The sequence below is a fragment of the Sus scrofa genome, chromosome 17, assembly GCF_000003025.6.
Source record: "Sus scrofa isolate TJ Tabasco breed Duroc chromosome 17, Sscrofa11.1, whole genome shotgun sequence".
In the NCBI taxonomy this organism is placed as follows: Eukaryota; Metazoa; Chordata; class Mammalia; order Artiodactyla; family Suidae; genus Sus; species Sus scrofa.
Genome location: NC_010459.5, coordinates 46,569,026 through 46,585,388, shown reverse-complemented (window position 1 = coordinate 46,585,388; position 16,363 = coordinate 46,569,026). Strand labels below are relative to the sequence as shown.

Genomic DNA, 16,363 nt, shown 5'->3' with positions numbered 1-16,363 from the left:
CGCCCAGAGCCCATCACCCTTGTCTTCCCACCTCTGACACGCAGCCGGCAGCGGAGGGGCACAGGCCACCTAATTCAAACGTCCAGGAGAACTGGTCACCAGCACCGGCAGGCCCTGGAAGAGGGAATACAGCGCAGAAAGGCGGCGGCTCCAGTGGGCGTGGCTTCTTGGCCCCACGGACCTATCACCCCGGAGGAGGGCGTGGCCAGAGCGGGAGCCTCAAAAGCCCAGGCCTGCGCAGAGCCCATCTCCCCGCCTAAAGCAGCGCCCCTCCGCGGCCATGGGAAGACCAGCCCAAGCTTCCAATGCTTTGGTGGTTTCTTTTCACTTTGGGGCCGCACCCACGTCATGTGGAAGTTCCAGGCTAGAGGCTGAATCAGAGCTGTAGCTGCCAGCCTACACCACAGCCACAGCAACACCAGATCCGAGCCGCATCTACGACCCACACCACAGCTCATGGCGACACCGGATCCTTAACCCACTGAGCGAGGCCAGGGTTGGAACCTACCTCCTCGTGAATACTAGTCGGGTTCTTTACCTGCTGAGCTACGGTAGGAACTCCCACACTGGTGGTTCTTAACTGGGGCAGTTTGATCTCCCAGGGGTCACTGGCTGTGCCCAGGCTACTTCTTGGTGGTCACATGGCAGGGGAGAGGGGTTCTCCTGGCATCTAGTGGGAACAGGACAGCAATGCTGCCAAACATGCTGTGAGGCACAGGGTAGTGCCCCCCACCTCCCAGCAAAGAATTGCCGGGCCCCAAATGTCCACAGTGACACGGTGGAGAAATTCTAACATACCACTGTGAGTATGGAGGCCAAAGGACTGTGGTCCAGACCCTGGCTCTGCCCACTGACTTATTGTTATTATTGTTATTTTGCTTTTTTGGGCCGCACTAACGGCATATGGAGGTTCTCAGGCTCGGGGTTGAATCGAAGCTGCAGCTGCTGGCCTACACCTCAGATCTGAGCCACGTCTGCGACCTACAGCACAGATCACGGCAACACCAGATCTTTAACCCACTGAGTGAGGCCAGGGATCGAACCTACTTCTCATGGACACTAGTCGAATTCTTAACCTGCTGAGCCACGGGGGGAACTCCTGCCATTGACTTATTCTGGGATCAATTGCTTCATCTTTCTGTGCCTCTGTTTTCTCATTTGTAAAACGGGCTCCATGGCAGCTATGTTACAGGCTTGTGTGAGAAATAAAACAGACTTTATATGTAAAATGCCCGGCACAGAGTAGGTTTTCAAAAAGTATCGTAAATATTCCTTAGGTGGGGGGAAGTGAATAAATAATATTTATAATGGATAAATAAAGAACTAGCAGTTGGAGTTCCCGTCATGGCTCAGCAGTTAACGAACCCAACTAGGATCCTTGAGGACGCTGGTTCGATCTCTGGCCTCGCTCAGTGGGTTAAGAATCCAGCGTTGCCCTGAGCTGTGGTGTAGGTCGCAGACGTGGCTTGGATCTGGTGTTGCTGTGGCGTAAGCTGGCAGCTATAGCTCCGATTCAGCCCTTAGCCTGGGAACCTTCATATGCCTCGAGTGTAGCCCTAAAATAGAAAAAAAAAAAAAAGCAGAGTACCCATATTCATTTGTTAAGTAACAAAAGAAATACTACAAGAATTGCGGGTCTGGAGGCAAGGTGGTGGGAGTCAGGGGCTGGAAGGCGTGGAGAATAGTGTTGTGAGAAGCAGCATAGCATAGTTTGACTTTTCAAGCTCCCTCCGTATTACTGGTTTCAAAGTTGAGGTCAAGGACCTTGGATTTTAACATTCTTCCTCCTGTGCACATGCTAATTGCTGTGAGAAGACAGCACGAAATTCCCATCGGCGTCCTGCAGGCATCTTTTCAGGATGCCAAGCCCTGCTTGGTCCTGCGGGGTCCAGTCACCACGAGGTCCTGCCCCCTTTTCTTGCCCCTCGAGAGCCCTTCCTAACTCTGAAGGCAGATCCATCAGTCAGGCTGCTGTGACAAGAACCACGGACTGGGGGCCTTCAACCACAGAAATGGATTTTCCCTCGATTCTGGAGGCTGGATGTCCAAGACCAAGGTGCCGCCAGTGTCGGATGAGAGCTCTTTCTTGTGGGTCCGGATGGCTGCCTTCTCACTGTGATCTCACAGGACAGAGAGAGAGAGGGAGGGAGGGAAGGAGGGAAGGAGAGAGAGAGAGAGAAGAAAGTCCTTTCTGCCTTCTCACAAGAGCACCAACCCCATCCTAGGGGCTCCATCCCACGACCTCACATAAACCCAGTCACCTCCAAGTACCCTCCCTTTGGGGGTTAGGCTACAACATGTGTATTTTGAGGGGACACAATAAGCCCGTACCCAAGAATGACAGCCAAGTCACGGCTGGCCTCTGTGGCCACGTCTCCCTTGACTGGAATGTCCTCAAAGTCATTTCTCTTACTGCTTCCAGGCTGCAGTTTAGAAAGCGCTTTCCTGCCCAGTCCTCTAACCGATTCCCTTGCCATCTCTCAAAGTTAGTATTCATCCCAGGGTACATGGGGGGGCCCGGCTAGGGAACAGCGGGGGAGAGATGGGGGCTGAGGCCCCTCACCCTGTGCTGCTCCTCTGGGCCAGTGTCTGTGTCCCACTGCACCCCAAGTCCCTGTCCAGTTTCCAGGGATGCGGTGCATCAGAGCCATCCAAATCCTTCTCCGCCACTGTCACCACCCTGTCCTGTGCCACCTCCTTCCCTCTCCTGGATGACAGCACAGCCCCCTGAAGCGTCTCCCTGCTCCCACGCTCCCTCCGCTACCATCCACTCCCCTCTCGACAGCCAGAGCGATCTTGCAAAAAAGGCTGTTTGGATCCCATCCCTCCTTCACTGGAATGACTTCACTGAACAATGAAGTCCAAACTCTCTATCACGGCCTAGAAGTCCCACTCTGGCCACTGGCAGCATCCTCAAACCCACCTCCTGCCATACTCACCTTTGATCATTCCCCAGCCTCTCTGGTTTCCTTGCTGTTCCAGAGCAAGCCAGCTGCTTCCTGCCCGGGGGCCTCTCCAGGAGCCTTTTCTTCTCTGGGAAACTGTAGTCTCAGACATCGTCACTGCTGGTTCGTTTACCTCCTTAGGGCTCTGCTCTGCGCCCTGAGTGCCCTTTCTGAAGTGGCCCCAAGCTCCCTCCAGCCGTTCCTCTCGTGTCACCCTATGAGGTTGTCTTCTGAGTGTTTGTCACCATCTCAAACCATCCTTCTTACTCATCCGTTGTTTGTGTAAAAATATATTGACTGGAACCATTCCTATGGGCCAGTGCAGGTGACCAGCGCTGCCTCCGAAGTGTCCATGTGGGAGAAATTGATTCGCAGTTGGGGACAAGCAGCATCACTACCTGCGACACACTCATACCCAGAGCTCCCTCCTCCCCAAGCCAGCATCCTGGCACCATCCACACCGTATCCCACGGGAGGGGACAGCTGCGTGGCAGAGGCACCAGGCTCATCTCCTCAAAAGCCCTTCCTTCACCTGCTTCTCCCAGTCTTACACAGGACCACCTCTATTCTTGCGCCTCATCTTGCTTGGAGGGACTATTTTGGAGCCCCTCTAAGCATCCTTAGCATTTGATGTCTTGTGCTGGTGGCTGTCCTTGTTTAATGCTTTATTTCTCCAAGAGGGCAAGGACCTGGCTGTCTTATTTCTCACTGTGTTGCAGCACTGCACACAATGCCTGGCACTTAACAGGCATTCGTTAGATATTTGTTGAATGAATGTCAATTCACTTGCTTTGTTTGTGTGTCTGTGTGTGTGTCTGTGTGTGGTTTGTTTTTTGTGTGTGTGTTTTGGTTTTGGGGTTTTTGTGTGTGTGTGTGTGCTTTTTCGGGCCATACCTACAGCATATGGAAGTTCCCAGGCTAGGAGTTGAATCAGAGCAGCAGCTGCAGGCCTACACCACAGCCACAGCCATGCCAGATCTGAACTGGGTCTGTCTACACCACAGGTCACAGCAATGCCCGATCCTTAACCCACTGAGTGAGGCCAGGGATTGAACCTGCATCCTTCTGGATACTAGTGGGGTTCGTTTCTGCTGAGCCACCACGGGAGCTCCCTAACTTGCATTGTATTTAATAGGAACCTCTGGAGGGCAGCCTTCCTCCATGCAAAGCCTATCTCTAAGAGCAGAAGGTCAGGTATGGACAAGGTCAGATGGGCTGGTGGGTGGCAGGTGGATGTGCCTTCTGGCCTCAGTTACACCTGCCTTGGGGTGAAACTGAGGCCAGAAGGGCTATGGCATGCGGTGATGAGGGAGGGCTCCGGGCACCCCTTGCCTGGGAGACTATGGCTCTGAGTCTGTGAGCCTGAGTAAGTTCCTTCTCCATGTGACTTGGGCTTGAGTAACGGTCTCTGAGTTGCTGTGGATAATAAGGAGTTAATACATGTGACGTCTTTAGAGAGCATGATTATTGCTGTTATTCCATCTCCATATGGGAAGGAAAGTTCCCTGTGTTAGGACCAGCCACGACCTGCTGGATGTAGGCTTGGGCATTGTGGGTGTGTGGTTTGTGATGTGGTTGGCCTGTGTGCCCAGGTGCTGTGCACGTGTAAGATGTGAGTGTGTGTGTGCCGTACATGTGTGCACATATCTGTTTGTCTTCTGGGTGCTGAGCCCATGTTGTATCCTCCGCCCCACACTCCAGCTCCACATGTGTCTACGCTGATCTGGTGGTCCGCAAGCACACCACACACATGCACACCGCACAAGCATGCATGCGTGCACAAGACATGCAAATACACACGTGCATACCCCCCCCACCCCATGAAACACAGGGGACCATTTCCCACTCCTACCTTCACAATATACCCCCCCACACACAAAATACCAATGCACTCAGCACCCTCCGCCACCCCCACTCTGCCGATGAGGGTCGGGCTGGCCCAGACCCCGGGAGGAGGATGCAGAGGTCACGGGTTTAGCAATAAGCACCAGGTGTGATAGCCACCCCTGTTCCTGACTCAAAGAGATCCCTGTGCAACTGTGCAGACTCAGCCCCAGCTTCTTCCAGAGAACTCCTTTTTTTGTCTTTGCTTAGTTGGCTAATTTTTTTTTAATGGAAGTATAGTTGACTTACAATATTGTATTAGTTTCAGGTATCGAGCAAAGTGATTCTGTTACATACACATACATACATGCACATCTGTATTCTTTTTAATAATTCTTTTCCCTTTTAAGTTATTGCAAGATATTGAATATTGTTCCCTGTGCTATACAGCAAATCTTATTTATTTTATTTTATTTATTTATTTATTTATTTTTTGGTCTTTTTGCTATTTTCTTTGGGCCGCTCCTGCGGCATATGGAGGTTCCCAGGCTAAGGGTTGAATCGGAGCTGTAGCCACTGGCCTACGCCAGAGCCACAGCCACAGCAACGCGGGATCCGAGCCGCGTCTGCAACCTACACCACAGCTCACGGCAACGCCGGATTGTTAACCCACTGAGCAAGGGCAGGGATCGAACCCGCAACCTCATGGTTCCTAGTCGGATTCGTTAACCACTGCGCCATGACGGAACTCCAAATCTTTATTTTATATATGCAGGGATTCCCCTTTGGAGAATCATAACCACAGAGTCAACCACTGGGGTCTGGGGTCAGGAAAGTGTGGCACTCTGGAACCACAGGCCTGTTCTCTGCTCTGGCTCAGTCCTCTGGCTCAGTCCTGGTCACTACACAGATGTCACCTCGTCCAGGAAGACTTGGCAGACCCCAGCTGGACTGGACACCCCTCTTCTGCATTCTCCTGGCTCCCTTCTTTTGGCACTGATCACATGGTTTTGATTTTATATTTTTATGATTGATGAGATAAAATTATAATCTTGTGATTAATTAAATATGATTGTTTTCCTTCTCTGCCTCCCCAGCTCGGCTTAAGCTCCTAGGCCAGCAGAATCTGGGTTCGATTCCACTTGGCCTCCCCGATGCTCTGCTGAAGGCCTAGCAGAGTCACTGCTCGGCTGTTTGTATCCCAGCTGAATGAGTAAATTGAATTTTAGCATCCTGGACTCTGAAAATGAACTGGAAGGCCCGTCTGTGCCATGGAGCCCATATCCGGTCGAATGTGGAAATCAGTACATAGCCCTCGAGGGATTTCCCCTGGGCATTCTTAGGACCAGCCACGCCTTCCTTCTGGGGTTGCGGGGGGCTGGGTCTTTGCCCCGGCTGACCCCCCTGCTAGGAGTCCAAAGTGTCTGGGTGGGGGGAGCTGTGAGGTGGAGGTGGCTGAAGCAGGGGCTTGGCACTGGGAAGGACAAGCGGTTCGGGTCCCTGGGCCAGCTCCATGAATGGTGGGGGTAGGGTGGGAGCTCTCGGCAGGAGCTCAGGATCCTCACGATGCCAGGGGCGTTGCATTAGGGACCAGGCAATAAAATGTGACCTCGAGGTATGGCAGGCCAGGCCACAGACTGGCCTTGGCAGATTGGGGATGTCATGGCTACCGTGGTACCCGGTCTACTCCAAGGCTGTGGAGGGGGCAGCTTTGGGAGCACAGGAGCAGGTGGGGGCATCTGTGGCAGAGGCCTGGGTGCTTTTTCAGCACGTGTGGCATGAGGCTCCCCAGGCTCCATGGGCTGGACCAACATCCTCAGAAGAGGAAGGATGCAGCAGACACTGCTTCCCGGGTACCATGGAGTTGGCTGCTCCGCTATTGGGTCATTAACTGAGGGCAGCTCTGTGGGGATGGGGCACCCCTCCGTGGTCCAGGACAATGATTGGGACAAAGAGGGCAGCTGTGAACAGGGAGCAGCCAATGCTCAGGAGCTGGGGGTGGGCACTGGCCCAGAGGGGATCTGGGCGGGGCATCGACAGCAAGAATAGTTGGCATCTTTGACTCCAGGGCCCTGAAATCAGCCTTCTTTTACCTTCCACTGACCACAACTCCCTTCCCACTCTCTGGAACCAGAGGATGCACCCACTTGGCCACCCCTGCTATCTGTAGGCGGGGTGTTCAGACTCTTGCTGGGGTGCCTCTGAGTGTCCCTTGCAGCTGAGAGAGAGGCATGGGGTTGTCCCCAAAGGAATCCTGAGCTCTGGGGCAGCCATGAGGGGCAGGTGGGAGTGTCTGCCTCGGGGCAAGAACCTGATGGCCTTGCACACTTGTTATTTGGGGCCGTCTGCGTGGATCCCAACAACAGTTCTCTCCAAGGTCGAAGCAAGAGTCAGATATTAAACTAAGTCATCAGCGTATTACTGACAAGCTCCAGATAGGAAGTCGTAACCCCATGAAATATTTATGCTTCACATTGCAATGATGCTGCTGACATGACAGCACGTTGTTTTCGTTTGTTTGGCTGGTTTTTCTTTTTCCTTTTTTTTTCTTTTTCCAGTGTGGATTACCACATGCCCTCCAGTAAGGAAACGGCTCACAGAGAAATTGTGCCGCATCCTGGGAGCTGTTACCTGGGCGAAGCAGGGGGACATGATTGGAGAATGAGGGGCCAGCCACGTGGATCCTCCTCTGTCCAGGTCACGGGCCTGACTCGTGCTGGCACCTACCCCCCCCACGTCTAAGTAGCTGTATCACGGGGCCCAAGAGCTGCAGTCTCCCCAAAGCTACACCAGGCGACTGTCATTTGTCCCAGGAACAGCTAAAAGAGTTACATAGTTACTACTTTTTCTTTGGGGCTATCACTCCCTAAGATCTGTGGGGAAACCCGTTTAAGAGCCCCTTGTCTGGAAGTTCGGCTGTGACACAATGAGATCGAGGCATCTGTGGAGCGCTGAGACGCAGGTTCGATGCCCTGCCTGGCACAATGGGTTAAGGATCCGGTGTTGCAGCTGCGGATCTGATCCCTGGCCCAGGAACTCCGTATGCTGAAGGCTGGCCAAAAAGGGGGGGCGGGGAAAGAATCCCTTGTTTGGGATGTTTCCTACACTTGGGTTTGGAGGAGACCCCTCTGTCCCCTGCCCGGGCTCCTGCTGCCCTGAACCCATTTCTCACCTTCACCAGATGGAGTGCCTCTAGAGGACAGAGCCCCATCGGTGGCAAGGGTATGGCCAGGAGGGGCTCACTGTGGTCACCTGCCCATGAGGGCCCCCTGCGTGGCCAGAACTCTGTGCCAGAGCCCCTCCAAATCATTGCAAGAACCCTATGTGTTCGCACCTTTGTTACCCCACTTCTGCAGGTGGCAAGACGGAGGCCAGCAAGGCTCTGTCACCCACACAGACCCTCAGGGGTGGGGAAACGGTGGATGGGAATCTGCCCTCTCTCTGACTGACACCAGGGGCCCTGTCCTGGTGAAGCCACCACCAAAGGCCTTTCCAGAAGGTCTGGCCCTGGCTTACCGAGTGCAAGAAGAGAGAAGCAAAAGGTTTCCAACTTTTGAGGAGTTTTATTATAAAGAAATTTGAGAGAAGCACTGGGCACCAAGACAGATATTTGCAGGGTCAGAAAACAGCTGCAAACATGAAGAACCCAAACCAAACCCCCAAACCACGCACGCTTTATGATCCACTGCATCTTTGCTCTCAATCAGTCCTCATAAATAGACAAAAGTCATCACTGGCCATTTTAAATAGATGAAGGTATGATTTTAAAACGTCTCTGGCTGTGGCTAGAAATTGCCTGGTTCCTGCTGTACAGAGGATGAAACGGTTTGGCGGTCTCTTTTGTGCACGTCTCCCTTAAGATAAAACTTAAAAAAAAAAATGTGCTAAGGGGCATATAAAATGCTTTTTACCTTAAAGGAAACTACTCCCCACCCCCCACAAAATAATCTTACAGGTGTCTTCAGCACAGTTCTAAAACACTTAGTCAACTAGTACTTACACGGAGCCGACAGTTTATAAGTTTCATAATCTCTTGTTCACACTGTAAAACCAGATTTGCACGTCTGGGGCTGAGCTGGCCCCCGCCCCATGCATCTGGGGGTGGCCTTCTGTTGGAGAGCAACCCGGCAGGGGCAGCTCCCACGAGTGTGGGCCGGGGCCAGACGTCCAGACGTAGGGGACCGTGGCAGGGCGAGGAGCAGGGTCCACGTAACCCTGGAGCAAGCGGGTGGGGGCGGAAGGTTCCTGCAGGTTCTTTGGGCTGGCTCTGCAGAGTCTGGTGGGAGGTCGAGGAAGAGACCCAGCCCTGGGCCGTTGGCGTGTCACTGCTCTCTCTTCGCCGTCACCCTGCTTCCTGCCAAGGCCTCTCTTCTGCTGTCAGCCCTTCAGGCTCTGAGCAGTGCCCTTCCAGCAAGCCTCAGGGAGGAGAGGGAGGCAGGCTTAGGTGAGGTAGAGCGATTTATCCCTGGGGAGCAGGCTGGGGGAGCAAGATGGGGCTGTCAGAGCTGATGTGACCCCTGTCCCCACCCCAGGAGCCCCCACCCCTCTCCAGTCCTCAGAGGCCTGGACCCAGGGCCCCAACACATCAGGCTACCGGCTCCCACCAGCCCTTCACCCACACCCGGCATTCAGCTGCCCCCTAAGAATCGGTGAGGGTCTATGCTGGTCCCTCGCTGACTGTCCACCAGGCAGAACCAAACACCCCTCCTGGGATCCTGGCGGGGGACCACCTGATCCTCAGCACTGAGGATGCAAAAATCTAGAACCCCAAGATGGGACCAAGTCTGTGCTTCGATGGTGCCCAGGACTCCCCCGGGATCAGGCTGAGGCCACGCCCTCGCTAGGCTCCCTCCCTGCCCCAGCCTCCCCCGCATCGCCTCCTCCTCCACGTCCTCCTTCGGGAACAAATACGCATCCTCAAGGGCACCCCATCCCTGCCTCGGGCTCTGCTTCTGGGGAAGCTGAGCAAAGACACAGGGCCGTCCATGAACGTCATATGGAAGCACTTGTGAAAACAAAACAGGACGTAAGGGAAAACAGCAAGAGTGAAGACAGGCCTGCCTTTCCCTGGTTTCCCTGGTGGGGCTGGCGCCAGACTGGCGGATGGGACCTTGCTTTGCTCGGCATCCTCTCCTGAGGACGGCGCCCATGAGGCTCCCCCTGCTGGGATGACCGTGAACTGCAGTGTCCCCCGGCCTTTTCCCCCCGGGTTGGCGGACGGGGGTTGGCGGGACCAGGGCGGGTGGGTGGGGGCCGACCTGCAGGTGCTGATGCCGCACTCCGCGCTGGGGTAGCTGCTGTCCCAGTCTCCGCTGCTCGTGGGGTTGGACGGGCCAGGGGAGCGGGATCCGGAACCGCTGGGGAACTCGGAGATGTGAGGAAAGTCCTGCGGGGAGGGAGGGAGGAGGAGGCGGTGAGCAAAGGCTCCGGAACAGGGTGGGGGGGCGTCCCCGGCAGCAAGTGGGGGATGGGAGCCGGCGCAGACCCCCTTCCCCAGCTGGTGAGACATCTCCGCGCTGCCTCTCCAGCTGGAACACTTCTCGCCTTTCCCCCCTCCCCGAAACACCTTCTGAAAAACCCAACCCCTGTCTTAGCTGCACTGGGGGTGAAGAACTTTCCTTTCCTGGACCTCAGTCTCCCACTCTGTGAAATGGAGCCCCTGGGCTGAGCGACCTCCTAGGACTAAACAAGCCTGTCATTAGCACAGAGGTAAGGTGCCAAGGCTGAGGTCACACAGCCAGCGAGTGGCAAGGCCAGTATTTGCTGTAATTTTTTTTTTTTGGTCTTTTTAGGGCCACACCCACAGCACATGGAAGTTCCCAGGCTAGGGGTTGAATCGGAGCTGCCGCTGCCGGCCTACACCACAGCCACAGCAACATGGATCCTCAACCCACTGAGACTAGGGATCGAACCTGTGTCCTCGTGGACAGCAGTTGGGCTCGTTATCACTGAGCCACGACGGGAACTCCAGGACCAGTATTTGGAATCCCAAGCTGCCTCCCCTTTCTACAAGGGTCCCCCCAGGGGCACGTTTACTGGGCCCTGCTTACCTGTGGCCCTGGAGGTGAGGGGCTCATGGCCAGCTGCACCTGGAGTGCCATGGGAGCCGGCAGGACAGGAGGCTGGGGGGCCGGGGACATGCTGACAGGGGGGGTGAGGAGGGTGCCCTGGGCGTGGGGGGGCAGTGGCAGCTGCTGGTGCAGGGGGGTGCTGAGAGGGAAGGAGGGGGGTGGCGGTGGGGATGCGCTGAGGCCTGGCAGCAGCGACTTGGAGCCCAGCGTCCGGGCGAGGCTGGCGGGCGAGGCCCCACTGCGGAAGGCCTGCAGGTCGGACGGCGTCAAGAAGGAAGCCAGGCCTGGCATGGCGTACATGGGCTGCTTGGGTGGGAGCATTTTGGCCGGTGGGTTCGCCTGCGTGCTCTTGGTCTCGCCCTGGTCGGGGGAGCTCTGGAAGGAGACAGACACAGATCACTCTGGAGAAGGTGGGTGAGGCAGAGCTCGGCCGTGGGACCACGTGGTTCCCCAAACCAACGGCCTGGCTCCTGGCTGGCTCTCGGGCCCCTTGGAGGAGAGCTGTGGCCCCACTAGAGGAAATTCCGGGGTCCCAACACACTTGGCTCTGACCATCCCACCACCCCCTGCTTTAATCCCTGGGGGCTCCCCTGCGCATAGCAGAACCCATACTTCTCAGCCTGGCTCCAGAGGCCAGCCAGCAGGACCAGGCTGTACTTATGCTTCTCCCCGGCCTCTTAGCCTCTGTATGTGCCATTCCCTCGACTTGGGACACCTTTTTTGCTCAGCCCTTTATGGCCTAACCCAGAAGCCGTGTCCTCCAGAGCAGCTTCCAGACAACTTCCCTGCCCCTCCTGGACCACACAACAACCACTGCCATGCCGAGCCTCCAGCAGTGCCGGCATTGACAGAGGAGGCAGAGAGTGTGGTCCAGAGTCAAGGCCATGTTTGCAGACTGGCAAAACTGGGTTTGAATCCTAGGACAGCCACCTAACAAGCTGGATACTTTAGGGCAAGTTGCTTAACTCCTCTGTGTAGCAGGTTCTCACTAGAAGAAGGAACTGCAATGAGAGGCATGTGCACCCATCACGAGCCCAGCACTCAGGAGAGGAGACCACATTGGTCTGATCCTTCCAAGCCCTGCGGTGTAGACCATTCCCATGTTCCCTGGTGCCTACTCTGTCCCTCCAGGGCTGGGCCTTGGGATGCCAGGTGTGTTACCTTGGAGACAAGGCTGGCCCTGTAGGCTGCCAGCGCCTTCAGATACTCCTTCTTCGCTGCTTCAGTCTTCCTCTTGTAGGCCTGAAAGAGCCAAGAGGGGGACAACGTCGGGGAGAGGGCAGGTGAGCCTGAGCCTGCCCAGCTGGTAGCTGGCACTTATCCAGGAGCTGGTTCTGTTTCAATCCCCCCCGGAGGCCCTTGAGAGGAGGCCACAGGCACAGGGTCCGTGGAGAGGAAAGCTCTGGCTAGACCCCAGGCTTTTAGAGGTGGATGTGCAAGCTGGACGGAGATGCTTTGTTCTCATTTTCCAGATGAGGCAGGAGAGGTTCAGTTTCCTCTCTGCCGAACCCGGGTGCTAGTGAAGGCAGCCGGAAAACAGCCGAATTAGAAGGGACCCACCTCCCCAGCTCAGAGATGGGCAAACGGAGCCCAGTAAAGACCCACTGCAGGCTCTCTGGTTCCAGAGGCTGGGCCTGGTTCCAGACCTCCCAAGTCTGACCTCAAAGCCTCAGGGGTGAGGGTGGGGTTGGGGGGGACTCACCTGCTTCTGCTCCTCTCCCAAGCTGTCCCACATGGAGGCCACGATTTTGGACACATCCCCGAAGGTCGCACTGGGGTTCTGTCCCTTGATGGCGGCCTGAGTGTCTCTGAAGAAGAGCGCATAGGCTGACACGGGTTTCTGGGGCTCATTGGGGTCCTTCTTCTTCTTCTTCTTCGGGTTCTTGGCCTTTTTGCCGGGGTCGGCTGAGGGTCTCTTCTCTCCCGACATCTGCCCGGGAGAGAGGAGTCAGAAAACCGGAGACACTCAAGATCTCCTGTCCAAAGGGACACAACCCAGCCTCGGGCAAGTCCTCAGCTTTTCCCTGCTTGCCCAGCCCTGCTCACACATGGGCACACCAGGGCTTGAATGCACACACACACTCACACACATGCATGTACACACACACACACATGTCTTGGGTATGAGCCCTAGAATTTTCATTTAACTCATCAATGAGAATCAGCATGAGGCTAAAGCTGATTCAAAGAAACACAAGAGAAGGAAACTGGTTGATGCCTATAGATCAATAAAACTGTCACTTTGGGGGTTCTTAGTCTTTTCTCTTTTTTTGTCTTTTTAGGGCTGCACCCTTGGCAAATGGAAGTTCCCAGGCTAGGGGTCAAATCGGAGCTGTTGCTGCCAGCCTACACCACAGCCACAGCAACACTGGATCTGAGCCGTGTCTGTGACCTACACCACACCCTCACAGCAACGCTGGATCCTTAACCCACTGAGCGAGGCCAGGGATCCAATCCATGTCCTCGTGGATACTAGTCAAGTTTGTTCACTGCTGAGCCATGACAGGAGCTCCCTGTAAGTCTTTTCTACTGCACAGAAATTGTTTGTATGTCTACAGAGAAAAATAAATTTGCCTTGTAATCAGACAAAAATCATTTACTACTTTATCACTCTGCACCCCAAGTGAACGTCTTCCTTTACAGCCTGTAACACTCCCTAATTGATAATGAAAGAGGAATCCAAACAAAGGTTCAGTCTCCCAGAAAATCAGGTTATTCCTGAGTGAGCCTGTTTGGTGATGCTATGATAGGCCATTGAAAGAAGGTGCAGTTATTGGTTTGGGGGGTTATTTCCAAGTTTGGAATATATATTTTTCTTAACAGCTCTCTCTCCTCTCGTGATCACAGATAATCCCCAAAGATTATCCTTGATGGCATAAGATGGGTCTCTTCCACCACATTTCAGCCGTGCGACTTGGGGCAAGGGGCTTAGTCCCCTGACTCCCTTTGAAGCTGGTGGATGGGAGTGAGGTTAACGTAACTGTTGCCAGGTGGAGCCTCACCCTGGACCCTTGGCCTCTGCAGCAGTCACACTCCAGGACCACCACACTGTGGGTACCTCCCTTAGGGCTCCCAGGATGTGGGGGGCGGTGGGGGGGAGTGCGGATGCTCCCCACAGACTTGGACTCTCAGGACATTTTGGGACCAAGTATTTTGTCAAAGGCCCTGGATCCTGCCATGAAGACCGTGGCTCTATGAACCAAGACAATGACGGTGACGTCACCTATTGACAAGGGAGCCGTGGGTCAGCGAGGAGCAGTCTGTGGCCACATTGGTTCTGCTGAGGTTCTCTGCAGCTGCCCACCTCTCCAAGCCTCAGCTCTGTCAGCACCGGGGCCAGGCTCCCACAGGACGGGGAGGCGGATCTACCAGGTAAGTGATGCAGAGCTGAGCAGGTGTGGCCCTGCAGGTGGTTAAGAGCACATAAGCTGGCACCAGACCACCAACCACCTTGGTTTAAATCCTTGGTTTAAATCCTGTGACACTTGATAAGTTCCTTAGCCTCTCTGTGCCTCAGTTTCCCCATCTGCCAATTGGAGATAATAACGGCACCAACCACATGGGATTGTGATGAGAAGCACAGGGATTAATAACCTGTCATGTCCTAGAATGGTGTCTGGCTCATGGACATGTTGCATTTACTTATTTTTTTGGCCACCCCTGCAGATGTGCAAGTTCCCAGGCCAGGGATCGAACCTGCGTCACAGCAGTGACAATGTCAGATGCTTAACCTACTGTGCCACCAGGGAACTCCACCCACGGAAGTGTTTTAGAAGTATTTGTTAAATTAAAAATAAGCAAATAAATAAAACCCACCCTGGCCTGAACGACAGTAGAGACCAGGTTATCCTGAGGATGAAGCTGGACCAGGGTCCAGAGGCACCTACCCCAGCCAGGTGGTCAGGGTTCCTGCTAGATGACAAGGGCGCTATGGTCACCACCCCAGGGCTTTGCAGGACCACCACATAGAGAAAGGGGTGAGAGGCCATTGTGAAGAAGAAAGGGGGGCAGGAGTTGTGGCATCGAGTCTTGATTCTGCCAGCACCTCACAGGGAGACTCTGGCCAAGCACATCCATCCCTGGCCTGTCTGGGCACCCACAGTACTGTGGTCCTGGAGTCTGACTGCTCCAGACCTTTTCTAGGCCTCTGCTTTCTGCCCCCATAAAACAAGATGCTCTCCAACAGGGAGGGAGATTTGGAGTCAGTGCAAAGAAAGGACTGGAGCCTGGACAGGTGGTGAGTCCTCACTGCTGACATGTTCTTGCATTTTTTTTTTTTAGGGTTGCACTTGTAGTATAGTGCAACCTATACTATGTTCCCAGGCTGGGTGGAATTGGAGCTGCAGTTGCTGGCTTATACCACAGCCACAGCAATGCTGGATCCGAGTTACATCTGCGACCTACACTGCAGTGCCCAGCAATGCTGGATCCTTAACCCACAGAGCGAGGCCAGGGTCAAACCCGCATCCTCATGGTTACTAGTCCAGTTTGTTACCGCTGAGCCCCAATGGGAACTCCCTGCTGACGTGTTCTTGAAGAGGCAGGGCCACCTCCGGTTCCAGGGGCGCAGCGAGGGGCCACGTCCCCGGGGCGGGGGGGGGGGGGAGGTGTCATTTTTAGTGTTCTATCCCACAGTCAGTGCTGCCCAGAGGTGCCCTCTGCTGGACCACACATCTTTGGGGTCTTCCTCAAAGGCCAAAGTGGCCATAAGATGTGGGCAGAGGATCTTGCCAATGCCATCAACACCACTGAAGTGACCCACTCGCCATCCAGGAATAAGACTTCATCATGTTTTTCCAGAACTTTCCTCTTCCTTGTTTTCCAGCAAAGGGTACCGTTTAGACTCTTCCAGTCTTTTCTAGAGGTAGGTGATGCCCACTTCCAAGCAGGGCCTGTCTCCTTGCTCAGAGGAGGACATCTTTTTTTTGGGGGGGGGGCTTTTTGCCATTTCTTGGGCCGCTCCCGCAGCATATGGAGGTTCCCAGGCTAGGGGTCTAATCGGAGCTGTAGCTGCCAGCCTACGCCAGAGCCACAGCAACTCGGGACCTGAGCCGCGTCTGCAACCTACACCACAGCTCACGGCAACGCCGGATCGTTAACCCACTGAGCAAGGGGCAGGGATCGAACCCACAACCTCATGGTTCCTAGTCGGATTCATTAACCACTGTGCCATGGCGGGCACTCCAGAGGAGGGCATCTTAAGCCTTTGCATCTCCACCTCTACCTACCTTGAAATGTGCCTCTGACTCCTCCTCCTGAGTTGAACTGGAGGGAGAGGGGGTGGCCGACTTGCTCCCTGGGGGTGATGGGGAGCTGTGGGTGATGCCGCTCCGGATGCCCATCTGAGAGATGAGCTGGGACTGGCTGAGGGCGCTCATGTGGCTGGCCAGCATCGCCGGGCGGCCCAGCAGGGGCCCCGGTCGGCCGGAGTCATAGGCAGCAACTTCCGAGTGGACCATCTCTTGGATCTGAGAGGAGAGGGCATTCCGAGTTAGGAGGGCATCACATCTGCATCACCAGACT

General features: G+C 55.0%; 1 protein-coding gene across 1 annotated transcript in view; it reads right to left on the bottom strand.

Annotated features, from left to right (window-relative positions):
• TOX2 (TOX high mobility group box family member 2) overlaps positions 8,313–16,363 on the bottom strand; it is a 144,072-nt gene continuing 136,021 nt past the window's right edge. Inside the window, 6 exon segments of the mRNA XM_021077539.1 lie at positions 8,313–9,246; positions 10,028–10,155; positions 10,820–11,215; positions 12,002–12,082; positions 12,543–12,770; positions 16,069–16,308. Coding sequence (XP_020933198.1) covers positions 9,210–9,246; positions 10,028–10,155; positions 10,820–11,215; positions 12,002–12,082; positions 12,543–12,770; positions 16,069–16,308 — 1,110 coding nt within the window. The 3' untranslated portion in view covers positions 8,313–9,209.